Source organism: Acomys minous (genome assembly GCF_964271855.1).
Source record: "Acomys minous genome assembly, chromosome: 10".
Taxonomy (NCBI): Eukaryota; Metazoa; Chordata; class Mammalia; order Rodentia; family Muridae; genus Acomys; species Acomys minous.
The window spans coordinates 16,355,058-16,369,539 of NC_140491.1; the positions used below are offsets into that span (position 1 = coordinate 16,355,058).

General features: G+C 45.9%; 1 protein-coding gene across 3 annotated transcripts in view; it reads right to left on the reverse strand.

Annotated features, from left to right (window-relative positions):
• RBPJ (recombination signal binding protein for immunoglobulin kappa J region) overlaps window positions 1–14,482 on the reverse strand; it is a 200,608-nt gene that overhangs the window by 64,455 nt on the left and 121,671 nt on the right. The window contains exon 1 of one of the 3 annotated variants that reach the window (XM_084799711.1): window positions 8,737–8,848. The exons of 1 other annotated variant lie outside the window; for it this stretch is intronic. In XM_084799711.1, coding sequence (XP_084655837.1) covers window positions 8,737–8,795 — 59 coding nt within the window. In that variant the 5' untranslated portion in view covers window positions 8,796–8,848. Of the gene's footprint in view, window positions 1–8,502; window positions 8,710–8,736; window positions 8,849–14,482 lie in introns of those variants that run through there. One more of the 3 variants, XM_084799713.1, reaches the window with a different exon arrangement.

The window sequence follows — 14,482 nt, forward strand, 5'->3', positions numbered from 1 at the left end:
TCTACATATCCCCCTCTGTTATCTGAAAATTCCACAGTACAAAAGCAGAAAAATTAATTTCTTAAGCATCTACTTCCAAAACTGAGCGAAGTATTTTATATCCCTTACTGTATTCAATCCTCACGTCAACACCATGAAGACTTATATTAACTAACATGCGCATCATCACAGCTCCACGTTACTGACAGCAGATTCCACAGTTCCTTATACTACTCACCTGCACCTATTTATTCTATGTGTCCCTGACTTAGCTTGACAAGTCTCTCCAAGGACAAACCATATTCCTGGCTTAATTAAAACTGCGTATTACCACCCATCTTTACTATAAACACCACTCCAAGTAACATAATCAATGATACCAGTGTCCCTACCAACACTATACATGCACCTCAGCATTTATCATTATTTCTCTTAAACTGTAATTATCAGGATACTTCCAACTAAATCACATCCAACATTTTTAGAGGAAAGACTATCCCAGTGGAGTCCTTTACTTAGAAGTGCTCAGTCAACAACTGTCTCTTTACTACACATTGTTAATAAAATATATTAAGGGAGACTAGCCTCATTTCCCTGAATTTACTCTTCATGTCTTGGGCTCTTCATGTTTCTGTTTACTCCAATTGTATACGGTTTGGAACTCAGTACAGAATTAACTGGTTTTTGGCATGGAAACTATTCTCACACCTAGAAGCAAAAATATGATGAGACCAGGCATGGTGGTGCATGCCTTTAATCCCAGCACTGAGGAGGCAGAGGCAGGGGATGGGAGGCAGAGAGAGGCAGGCGGATCACTGAGTTCCAGGCTAGCCCGGTCTACAAAGCGAGTCCCAAGTCCCGGACAGTCAAGGTTAACACAGAGACCCTGTCTCGAAAAACAAACAAAAATATGATTTGAAGCAGTCTGTATTCAGCAGATCTTGAGTTTGCAGGAAAGGGGGACAATACCTTAGTCTGAAGCTAGTAGGTTTGTAATTTACCAGCCCTGGCTCTATACTTTATAACACTGGCTCTATACTTCACAATGCTGTCTGCTTCTATCACATTCTCTAACACCTTCACAAAGTAACACTTTTACAGGGCACTTTTATGAGGAACTACTCTGGCAATTTAGACTATCATCTAATTAACAATGCAAATTAGCTCTAGTGCCAGCTAAACACACCAAAGGAATAGAGCAATCTTGACAGTGATTTTCTAGTGTTAAGTGTATTCTAACTCACATCTGCAGACAGCACTTTCAATTCAAGCCTTTGCAACTTACAATGCATAAAAAATGGTTTGTCTTTTCTTTTTATATATAAGCTTAAATTCATATAACTATTCCCAATACTACCTGAGACCTCACCAATCTTTCTGAACAGATGCTGTGTATACCTCTGTGCATTTTCTCAACCCAACAGATTTACACAAGCATTTATACAGACAATCACTACCACTTATACTTCCCCCACCCCCATAAATCTGTAATGTATGCTTGAAAAATACACTTTCTCAGACCATTAGACTATCACTTCATTTATCAAAGCAGCAGCAGGCCTAATGAGGCGTAAGCAACATCATGATGTAATGGCAGACTCTAAGAGGCCTCCAGAACTGCCGGCAGAGTGTCTGAAGGATAGCAGTAGCTGAGCAGTCAACACTCCTTTCTTACTGTGGTTGTCCAGCAGATCCAAAGTTGGGGTGACTCGATGACAACATCCCTAGTGAAGCAGTTATTTACCAAATATGCCTGCTCCAAATGTCAAAGCACGTATCTCAAGGGCTGTGCTTCTACGTACTAAACACACTGCTGCCTTCCTAAAACATGGCCCACAAACCACAGGGCGCAACAGGAAAGTGTATCTTGAGCCTTGTGCATGAAAGGCTACCAAGGAAATTGACTTTGTAAAATAGCTCCATAGTTTACTATTTACAAATTACTCACACCTTGTTTTATTGGACCTTTGTAATTTCACATGTACATAATCACAATGTACCTGACAGATAAAAACAATGAAAGTGTGATTCCCTATTTTACAAAGGTAGAATCTGATGAAGAAACTGCCAATAAGTAATCTTTAAGATGAGCTTCAAATAACTAATTTGATTCTGTGGCATGGATCAAAAACAAAGCAGTACACAGTAGCCTAGGGTTTCATGTGCATTTTTATGCATCTTAGTAATTGAAACATTTAAAAATCAGGAAGCAATTGGACATGGTGGTAACATATCTATAATTTTAGCACTCAGGAATATCATGAGTGGCAGGTGGTAGTGGTGCACGCCTTTAATTCCTACACCTGGGAGGCAGAGGCAGGCTGGTCTCTGTTGAGTTCAAGGCCAGCCTAGTCTACAAAGTGAGTCCAGGACAACCAAGGCTACACAGAAAAGCCATGTCTCAGAGAAGCAAAATAAATAAATAATAGATAGATAGACAGACAGACAGACAGGCAGAAAGACTATCATGAGATGTAGAGATGGGCATGTCTTCCTAAGTGTCCATATATGGAGTTCAAAGGACAACTTCTGGGCTGGAGAGATGGTCCAGAGGTTAAGAGCACTGGCTGTTCTTCCAAAGATCCTGAGTTCAATTCCCAGCAAACCACATGGTGGCTCACAATCATCTATAATGAAATCTGGTGCCCTCTTCTGGCATGCAGGCACACGTTTGGGCAGAATATTGTATAATAAATAAATAAATAAATAAATAAATAAATAAATCTTTTTTAAAAAAGGACAAAAAATCCATACAACTAAGAGAGAGAGAGACAGAGAGAGAAGGACAATTTCTAGTGTCATTCCTCAGGCACTATCCACCTTTCCTTTTTTGGGGGGAGTATAACAACATTTGGAACTCAAATTCATACTCAAAGCACTAAAATTTAAGCTATTTCCCAGGCCAAAAATCTTGTCTTTGAGTAAATAATCTCTAAAGAGCTACTTGATAACCAACCACATAAAATCACAATGTGAACTTTATAATTGTCATCTAAAAGGTACTTCCATGAGCCTCGCTATGTTTTCTAATAGTATGTGACAGCTTGAGGCGGAAAATACCAATTCCTTTGAGTACATCAGCAACAAAATCATAAATGAGATACATGAGTATCTTATTACAAAAGAAATTTATATACTAAACTCAGACTATATAGCCATACTACATTTATGTTTTAAAGTAATGTAAATCTGCTTTAAAAAAATTTTTTTTTCTGGGGCTGGAGAGATGGTTCAGAAGTTAAGAACCCTGCCTACTCTTCCACTCTTCCAAAGGTCCTGAGTTCAAGTCCTAACAACCACATGGTGGCTTACAACCATCTATAATGAGATCTAGTGCCCTCTTCTGTCCTGCAGGTATATGTGCAGGCAGGACACTGTAAACATAAATAAATCTTAAAAAAAAAATCTGGCTGGGCGGTGGTGGCACACAGTTTTAATCCCAGCCTTTAATCCCAGCACTAGGGAGGCAGAGTTATGCAGATCGCTGTGAGTTCAAGGCCAGCCAGGTCTACAAAGTAAGTCTAAGACAGCCAAGGCTACACAGAGAAACTCTGTGTAGAGGGGGGAAATCTACTGACTTCCTATCAAGTACTGCACACACTTTTGATAATATATAAATGATTAAGAGAAAAAGTTATCTGTCACCAAGTTAACTAACAGAATTTGAGCATAATAATTACACTACAACTTAGTAACATACTTCCAAAAGAATTATGATATAGCAGGGACATGAAACTTAGCCTGATATATCTGACTAGACTAATCTCTTTTTTGGGGGAGTGGGATTAGTTTTTTGTTTTGTTTTGTCTTTTTCTGAGACAGGGTCTCTCTGCATAGCCATGACTGTCCTGGACTTGCTTTGTACACCAGGCCAGCCTCAAACTCACAGCAATCTGCCTGCCTCTGCCTCCTGAGTGCTGGGATTAAAGGCGTGCGCCACCACGTCTGGCTCTGACTAGACTATTCTTTGACCTCAGTCTCAAATAACCTTTTTGTTTGTTTGTTTTCCAAATTCAGGGAGGCATTAAACTGCTAGGTCTATGAAGGAACTTAAACATATTCTTAAATATGAGCATGAAGATGAACGAAGAGCAACTGAGTTGAAGAAGGCACCTACGAATGGCTATGGAGAACTTCTATGTAACTCTAGCAAAGATTTTTCTAACTAAGTCTGTGCTTTGAATTCTATGAAATGCTTTCACCTATTATTTCATTTAACCTTCACAACTCTTTGAATCAGGAATAATTATTTTGCAATTGATGGAAGAGGAAAGGATAGGTCAGCTTGATAATATTACGGAGCTCTGAGGGGCAAGAACAGCCGTGGAGCCTAGCAGAGCGGGCACCTTCTGACCTCAAAGCCCTCTGGCACGCTGCCTCTCCCAGTGAAGGCTGTAGGGGGAGCCATTGAAAGCTTTTTAAACTAGAGCGGTTGAGTCACTGTTCAGAAACCCTGCTGTTGCCATGGGGAAGCCTCAGAATCAGGAGGTGCATCCAGAGGGGAGAGTGCCTGTGGTAAAATAGGTGCGAAGTGACCTCAGAATGCATCATGGCATTACGAATGAAGACACATTAACGGGGTTGTTCAGGAGGTAAAACTATCACTTTCTAGGAGTTAGAAAAAAAGTAAAGACTCAGCTATGTACACACATGTAATCCCAGCACTGACAGGCGTAGGCACGGGTATCTGAAAGACCAGGCCACTAGGCTGCATGGTGCAACAGTTCGAAGTAAAGGGTTAATGAGAGAAGCCTGACATCTGACTATCAGCTACCAGAATAAAGGAGCAGTGGGTTTCATCAATAAGACTCCACAGAACGTCCCAAGGGCACAAAAGCTTTCCCTAAAACTAAGAGTCAAGTCTAAAATTATGTCCTAGTGGTCAGAAAATATTGTTAAAAGCTTATGACAAGCATCAAAAAAATGTAAGGCAGAAAAATTTTCATTACTATTATCAGGCTTAGCTAAAAGTACAAGAAAAACATACTTGTATGGCCTTTTAAAAAGTATTACTATTAAGCCAGGCGTGGTGGCGCACGCCTTTAATCCCAGCATTTAGGAGGCAGATACAGGCGGATCGCTGTGAGTTTGAGGCCAGCCTGGTCTGCAAAGTGAGTCCAGGACAGCCAAGGCTAACACATGTCTTGAAAAAACTGAAGGAAGAAATATTACTATAAAAAATAAAAAGTATTACTACTTGCAAAAATCAATACAGGGCATCCCATAATTTTACCATGTCATTACACTTCAGTTTGATAGTCAATCTCTTACACAAGCTTCTTTTGCTTGACTCCCTTCCTCTAAAATCTTTTATACAAACTACAATTGTTGGGTTTTTCCCCCCTCCTTTTATTCCACTGTCACTCCTGGAACTTACCAAGAACTTAGTTCATAACCTCCTAACTTGACTTCCTATAAAATATGACCTACTTCACATCAGCTCATTTCAATAACAGTTCCTAGACCTCAATCATCCACAGGGGCTCTGCAAACCCTAGGGTGCACCTCTGCAGATGTGGCAAGTTATTCCATTCCCTTCTACAGTTAGGAAACTGGCAGAGGAAACAGAATAACTTGGAAATAATCACAAAGCCAAATGCCAAAAATAACAACTTTTAGTCAATCCATGAGAAAATACTGCCCCTAGCTGAAATAACATGAATTTAGTATTTGGAGGAAGCAAAATGCAAAATAGTACTTTCAAGCCAAGTCTTATTTCTAAAAATGAGTGACCCTAACAATTAAAACATGTAAGAACTTTAAAACATTTTTTTCTAATGCCTTATTCATCCATAATGCCAAAGACTATCTAATGAACTACATCTGGCAACAGCAGCTTTCTCCTTATTTATCTTACTAATTTGAGAGACAGTAGGAGAAATCTGTGAGTATATGCCAAGAAGTAACTTTTACATAAATTCAACTGGCTAAAACTGAATGCATGGTGGCACATGACTTTAATCCCAGCATTTGGAAGGCAGAGACAGGCGGATCGCTGAGTTCTAGGCCAGCCTAGTCTACAGCCAAGATATAGAGAGAAACCCAGTCTAAAAAAAAAAACCAAAAACAAAAACCTGAATGCCTGAAAGTATGTAATAGAACAAATCTAAAAAACATCACAAGGCAGCCTCATAGTTTCCCTATAAACATTGGAGATAATAAACATAAAGATGAAATAGTGAATACTTAGAAAATTTCCCAGCCACATCATTTATATTTCCAAATATCCTGCTGTCTAAGCTAAGGAACCCTTTTACTTCATGAAAATTCTTACATGATCACTTCTCAGCCTTTTGGCTAAGATAAAGTATAAAGGTCTCACATGCTCACAAATAAGACAGCTCAAGTTGTAAAGCTCACTTTATGGCCTTTGTGATCATTCTTGAATGCAGAAATCAGAGCATTTACATCATGCTTACAATCAGAACCAGTGTGTACCTGATGCTAACTTCGAGTTATGCACTAAGTGTGAACACATGCAAATTCTCACAAAAAGTCATGTACTGATCATAAAATTGTGGTTTCCACCGAATATTCAGCCTATTAATTCTAATCACCAGGTTTTAAAAACCTTTCCAAAGCGCCAACATCCCTTAGACCTCATCTTCTGTGTCCTCATCAACAGCCCTTTGTGTACAACTTTAGAGATGAAGCTGCATGTGATTTTATGGGTGAAGTGCTTTCTAAAAGTAGTGATCAACTAGTAGTAAATTTTTCCTGGATACATTAGGTATTAACCCTGATAGGATATTTCTAGCACAATAATTCAGGTCATTAGTATACAATGCCCTACACCACACCCCCAGCTATCACCTCCAGCTTTGACATTACCATAACAAAAGAGCTGACTTAGGGCTCCGGTAACATAAGGAAGTACCTTGAAGATAAGCAAACTAAAAGCTACCACTGTCTTTTTTTTTTTTTTTTGACTGCCGGTAATTAATGCATTCCACAAAGATCCTAAAAGCCAGTATTCATCAAACCAAAAATGCGCGCTGTTCTTAGCACCTGACCCCAACCTCAGAACAGGAGGTGCCACACCTCCAGATAAGTAAAAGGCACAAACTGCAATTTCAAATTGCAAAGTCAGACCATCATAAATGGTAAACTCATTTAAGTTATTACGAAGCAATCCATTTATCAAATTCCCAAACGAGATGCCTCCTCTACTGCCTGTAAAGCAGTAGAAAGGTGGAAAAGTAAACTGTAAGTCTAGATTCCAGGGGGGAAAAAATCTCCACCCCAACAGTCACAACTTCAATATCAAAATTCACTCACTTCCTCTTCACATCAAATGAATGTCCACTATGAAACTATTCTCCAACACCAACGGGGTTAAAAAAAAAAAAAAGTACCTTCGCACCCACGCCTAACAGTCTTACAATATACCCTCCCATTAGCCCTCGGGAGTAACGCTACGGCGGATGCCCTTGACCTGGGCAGAAGCAATGATAGGAGATAAACAACCATTAAGAAATCTGAATCTTTTTCCAGCGTTGTTACTGTTACCAAGCAAAAACAATCACGGGCCCAGAAAGACAGCAAAGAAAACTGGACTCATTTTAATCCCAAGAGAAAGGAGCATGGAGGTGGGATGGAGGGTATGATCCAGAGAGAAAGGGGTGCGGGAAAAAGAAGGGGGCGCGGAAGAGCAAACTTAAGTATCCCCCAAGCATCTTCCAGACTCAAACAACAAAAGCAAACCGTAGAGTCTGTGTGCGCTTAGAAGCACCAGATGGAGTCCTCGGGGCTGAGACAGTTCAACAGACAGGACACAGTGGGCAGCGGATAAATCAAGCAAGCAGTGACGCGAGGGGAAGGGGATGCTAAGAGAATGAGCCACTAGATAGGGGAGACAAAGCCTCTGGGGGTGACTAAGGACCAAAGAGGAAAAAGGTGAGAGGGGATACACAAGAGAAAGACAATGGAAGAGAGAGAGAAAGGCATGAATCTGGTGCCAGGGCTGTGGCAGGTCACCCGGCTGCTGAGGAGAGGGTTACAACAAAGGGGCACGGGAGGAAGGACAGTGGAGTGGAGATGCAGACGGGATGCGGGGCGCGCAACGGCTCCCACCGAGCGCCTAAGGCGGCGAAACAAAGGGCCGGGGGCAGAGTCGCGGGGGGCAGCGCGCAGAGACAAAGCGCTCGGGCTCCGGGGGCAGCGGCGGGGCGGACGGGCGACGCGGGCCGCCGGGAACAAAGCTGCGCTGGGCTCCCGGCCAGGCCCTCCGAAGGGGGGCGCGCGGAGAACACGGCGCCCACGGCCCCGCGCGCCGGCCGCACTCCTCCCGCAGCCGCCGGCCTCGTCCCCGCCCGCCCTCACGCGCCCGGAGCCCGCTCCACCGCGGCGCGCACGGCGAGCCCCGCACCGCACCGCACCTCGCCGGCCCGCGCGACCGCGTCGCCGCCCGCGCCGCCTCCCGTGCCCGGGCGCGCCGCGCAGCCCCGGCCCGCCGCCTGCCGCGGGCAGCCAGACGCCCGCAACTTTCCCGGTTCCCAGCACTCGCTGCCCCCTCAGACTTACCCTGTCACAACAGGCGCCATCTTCCACAAACTCTCGCCAAAACTCCAACCCTCGCGAGATTCCCCCCGCCGCCTTTCCCTGCTCCTCTCCCCCGCCCCTTCCCTCGGCCTCGCTGATCGCTGCCACCCGGCCCCCGCGCCGCCTTTCCCAGCTCCGCCGCCGCCGGGAGTCAGCCACCTCGCGCCGCCGGCGGGCTAGAGGGAATCCTGTACGCTGCCTTCCCTGGAAACCTACCCCGGCGATGGAGCATGCGCAGGCCGCTCCTCCTCGGGCGAGCCCTTCGTGTGGTCCATGGGGAGCGCTCCGGTTATCCGGGTTTTGGGACGCGCCCTCGGGGACGTACGTGGAGACTGAGGAAAACCGGAGGGGATTACTACGGGGAGAAGGACTGGAGGGGGGTCAGGAGGCGGAGCCCGGCGGCCGGGGAGGAGGGGTCCTGGGAAAATGTGAGCGTTTCACAGGCCTACGTGAGACACCTCCTCAAGTGGGTGTTTTCCAAGTGGCTTCCCGCTCGCTGAGGGTTCCCGGCCCTTTTCATTCATTGAGACGTTCATTGGGCACCACCTTTATGCTAATCTCGGGATCAAGTGCCGAAGCGGCGGAGACCGGATTGAGACTCGGTCCCTGTCACCTGCCAGCGACTGTCTTCATTCATTTCCCCCTGCACTACCTGCACACGTGGTGAGACGCGCATGATGACAGCGTGGCCCGACCCTTTGCAGAGCTCTGCAGACGGAAGGCTCTTTGGGGATTAGACTGCGTGGCGTTAGCAGCTTCTTCCCCCCAGTGCTGACCCGGAGATCAGCCTCTAGCAAAGGCGCCCACACACACACACACACACACACACACACACGTCCACCTCTCATCCACATGTCAGAGCCCCGAAATGGTTCTCCCCCAGAGGCACACTCCAAGCCCAGGGACTCGGGAGCGAGCTGCCCTCCGAGCTCAGGCTCCCTAGGAACTCAGGGCAGCCAGCCACCAGCTCGCAGGATGCGCGGCGTGTAGGTTGATGGCTTGGCCGGACCTGTCGCCCGCGGCGTGCACGGGAAACACCTAGCCAGGTGCAGGCCCGAGCCCCGCCCCTCCCCTACCTGCGAACCTCCCTGCTCCCCCCATCCCGGCCCTTTCCTTTCCTAGAGATTCCCAGCTCAGGCACTGCCTCCCGCAGGGAGCCACAAAACCCGGACAACTGGACTCAGCCGCCCCAAACTCGCTCCGAGGCGCCGCAGGATTGGCGCGGCACAGCGCGGCGCGCGCGCCACTGCGCATGTGCGCAATGCGGGCAGCCGAGTCCCACGCTACACCTCCTTCCGACCGCCTTCCACCGCTCGGCTCAGACACAACACGGGCCGTGGGAAATTTCCTAAACCTCGCGAGAGCGCGCTCCGCCCCCCCCCCACCAACACCCCCGGGCCGCTGGGCGTGCGCCCTAAATCTAGCAGAGCGGGGCCCGACAGGTGTTCGTCTCGTGAGGCTCCCGGCGCGCGTGCCCGGGCGCCGAAGGCACGGTCGGGCCGGCCCGCGAGGCGGGGCGGTGGGCGCGTGGCTGGGAGCGGCGGGCGGAGGCCGCCCTGGCACACTCACGCACGCTCCGGGCAGGCTTCCTGTCGCCCTCCGGAGCCGGGTACTTTCCTGAAATGTGCCAGACGCGGTGCCCCCCCGCCTCCAGGAGCTGACAGACAGCCCCCGTGTCGGCTTTGAGTCATGCATCTGAGTCACCTAGTCTGGCCTCCGCTGCAGTTGCTTTTACAACAAGTTTGGATTCCCTAACTACTCTAGCGATGGCAGGTTTTTCTTTTTGAGTGTCTCCACTGGCCTTGTGAGCCGGGCAAGTAAGCTGAGGTTTGGCGACGTCGCTTGTTTGCATTGAGTTACAAGGACGCGATTTAAATATCTTAACCTCCTAGTCTGTTCCTAACCTTTAAAGGAATCCTTACATACCAGTTTCTCTCCCCCCATAGGACTTAACATGCTGGTTTTGTTTCCTTCCTCTTTTCTATTCTTTTGTAGTAAGCATCCCATTTTAGGTATTGTTTCATCAGTTAGTGGCAGCTGTTTTTCACACACCCTTTCTTTTTGGATCACTTGCCTAAGAGGTGTCCGAACATTCTTCAGGCAGCCTTTTCTCAGATTGCTCTGTCCTATGCCTGTAGAACTAGTGTCTTGCTGGCACCGTAGACCCACAGATGTAGACTTGAAGTGGATTTTGACACTTAAAGGACAATAAGCCCGCTAATAGTTAATATCTCCCTGCTGTGTTATGAATAAGAAATCAAGCTTTGATGCTCAGAGGGTTTGTAAGAGTATACGATATGGGTTTGCCTATTTATTTACTTCACCTTAAAAAATGGATGTATGGCTGTTTAATACAGCATGTCAAAACAAGCACATCCAGACCAGGAGAGTGCTGTAGAAGAAAAATGTCTAAACATTTCCTCAAAGCCGTCATCCCAAGTGTTTTCTGACATAGTGTAGTCAGTGACACTAATGTTGGACCGATGGCCATGAGACCTTGGAAAGCCCTGTTAGTCATAAATCTAATCTCAACTCATCAGCTCCACCTACAGTGTTTTCTTTTCTAGATAAAAGCAACTCCTCTGCTCCCACTTAAGAGGACCTTGGAGTTAGTGCTGCCTATCACTCACCCAAGATTAAACCAGGAGAAAAATCATGCTCCTTATAACTATCAGTCTATTTTCTAGTTGGCAATATGTAAGGAAAGGAAGTTAATACTGACCCCAGCTTTGGAGAGTGCAGGAGCAAATGATGCTAACATATGCTTGGCTGGGGCAAGTCCTCCTCAGCAGATGGTGGCACATTAACAGAAGCATGTGCACACAAAAGAGGTCACACAGACTGGAAGACTGGAAACCAGAGACAGAACAGGAGGAGCCAGGTTTATTTCTAGAATGACTTTATTTAAAGGTGAGGTTACTTTTTTTTTTTTTATGTGTGGGTGTGCACAGGCCATGGCACACATGTGAAGGTCAGAGGACAACTTGCTAAGCTCATTCTCTCCTACTATGTGGGTGCCGGGGATCACTCTTTGGTTGCCATAGTTACCTGCCAGTAGGTCCAACTTCTTGAAAGTTTAGCCACTTCTCACTGTACTACTTTGGGGACCAAGATTACACATGAACTTGGCATCACATGGGAACTATGTTCAAACCACAGAACTGTACTTTCAAAGAAGACTTTCTCTAACCTTCTCTACCTCCTTTGCTACTAGTTTAGTCTACCCTGGCCATTTCCCCGCCTGCTATACAGGCTCTCTCCTAAGTGATGCTTTTTACTTCTATGCTCGCTCGTTTCCCCCTCTGTCTCTTCTCAGTGGACCGTTCCTCATCGTCCTCTGAGACTCCAGTGGTTTCTCCGTTTCACTATGAGAACCTAGCACTTGGCTCAGGGCCAGACTCCCCTGGCTGCTTTGACTCTAGCACTTCCTCCCCTTTCCTTCACTTGAAGCGCTAGCCTGCGCTCTCCCTGCAGCTCAAGGGGCACGGTAAGCACTCTCAGCTCCAAGCTTGTGCCCTTTCCATGACCTGCAGTGCTCTCCCCTCACATACATAGGAGGAAGGAAGGCTCTTGTTGGAATCTTGAGGTAAATCCCATACCCTGGCCCTCTTTGGCCACCCTGAGGTAAATGCCACACCCCAGCCCTCTTTGGCCACCCTGAGGTAAATCCCACACCCCGGGCCTCTTTGGCCACCCTGAGGTAAATCCCACACCCCGGGCCTCTTTGGCCACCCTGAAGTAAATCCCACACCCCGGCCCTCTTTGGCCACCCTGAGGTAAATCCCACACCCCGGGCCTCTTTGGCCACCCTGAGGTAAATCCCACACCCCGGCCCTCTTTGGCCACCCTGAGGTAAACGCCGAACCCTGGCTCTTTTTGGCCAAACTTTCACTAGAGTGACTCCCATTCTTCTTCTTATGTCCTTTGTCTTTCTCAAGACGGCACAGTCTAACGCCCCATCAATGACACTTGGTGTGTTGTCTACACCCTGACATAAGAAGTTATTATGGCCCCTGTTGGAAACATTGGCTTTCATCTCTTTTGTTTACTCTTCAGGCCTCAATTCCTGGAACATTACCTGAAGTGGGGTAGGTACTTGCAAGGGCATGGAGGGGAGCTAGGGAGTCTCTCACATTAGGCCAGAGGAGAGATGATTTTAAAGGATGGAAGAAAGATAAATGAAAATACTGGGAACCTCATATATATCATTAAGGAAAACAAATTTTGTTTTGTTTTGTTTTTCGAGACAAGGTCTCTCTGTGTAGCCTTGGCTGTCCTGGACTTGCTTTGTAGACCAGGCTGGCCTCGAACTCACAGCGATCCGCCTGCCTCTACCTCCCGAGTGCTGGGATTAAAGGCGCGGGCTATCAGGCCCGGCTTAAGAAAATTTTTTTTCTTACTGGTTTTCCTGTACTAGTGTGTCTGAATTCAGATATGTGCAAGGAAGTCAACAGCCTTATCATGCTCACCTGTCATTTAGTATGAGACACGGTCTCTATTGTCTCTCTTGAATATTCCAAGAGAGCTGAGCTATGGGACTCCAGGCAGTCTCTTGTCTCTGCCTCCCATTTCCACATAAGAGCACTGGGATTATAGACCTGGTTTTAACGTGGGTTTCGGGGCTTTGAACTCAGGTCCTCATCTAGCAAGTGTTTTTACTTACTGAGCCTTCTTCTCAGCCCAGGATTTTGCTTTGTTCTAAATCAAGAAAAATTGAGTAATGCAATAGTATGTATCTGTTTATGAGTAAAAACTACTCTTCAGGTGCTTAGGTGGGAGGACCATGTAATCTCAATAACAAGCAAGCAGTGATATATGTATATATTTGCCTGTTGTGTAGAAAATGGTTCTGGGAACAATGTATGTATCTGCTAAAAAGCAGAAATACGTTCTATGTAGTTATGTGGAAGAATCACATAGTTTCAACAACAAACAAACAGTGATAAATGTACACGTAGAAGCCTGTTTGTGTCTAAAATGGCTCTAGCTGTCCTCAGATAGGCTCTCTTGGATCCTTTGAATTTGTGCCATGTGCGTATATAGTCTATTAAAAATATAAAGCAGAGGAAAATAAAAGAAAAATGTAATAAGTCCTCCATGAGGGGAAAAAAAAGACCAGATTTATTTTTTGTTTTTGTTTACTTCATCTGAATCATTTTAAAATAGAAGTTATGCCTATGATGTGCCATCTCAGTGGAATTAAAATGGAATAGCTGACTCATGGTCCACTTGGCTCAAGCATCATCATCTTTGATATTTTACAAAAATGGCTGACACAAAGGGCCTCCAAGGCCCTCCTGGCTAGCAGAGTGCACAGACAAATCAGAGCTGGAGACCAAGCCTGGGTTAACAGGATTGGAGCAGGAAAGCCTCTGCAGAGATGATCATTGAGTTGTGTCTCACCTCTTGGAAGACAGTAAGGAAGAGCAAGTCCTGAGGTGTGAAGAGACTCAAATTCAGGAGAACTCCAGTTGGAAGATCAGTCAATACATAGAGAAGAAATGCCCAGCATCCACCCAGGGTCAATAAGCAGGGACCTAGGACCACCACAGTCCTTAAGCATGAGCTGCATCAGACACACTTGTACATCCATGTTAATGTTGTATTATTCTTAACAGCAAGGAAATAGAACCAGCCTATATATGCATCAGTAGATGAATGGATAATGAAATTGTGATCCATATACACAATGGAGTTTATTCAGTGGTAAAGAAAAAGGAAATCGAGGGCACACTCAGGAGGCAGAGGTAGGTGGATCGCTGGGTTCGAGGCCAGCCTGGTCTACAAAGTGAGTCCAGGACAGTCAGAGCTACACAGAAGAGAAAGAAAAAAGAAAAGAAAGAGAAAGGAAATCATTAAACATGCAGAAAAATTAATAGGTCTGGAAAATAGATAAAGTGAGGTAACCTAAACTCAAGACAAATATTGAATTTCTCCTATATGTCTCCTAGCTTATAGTTTT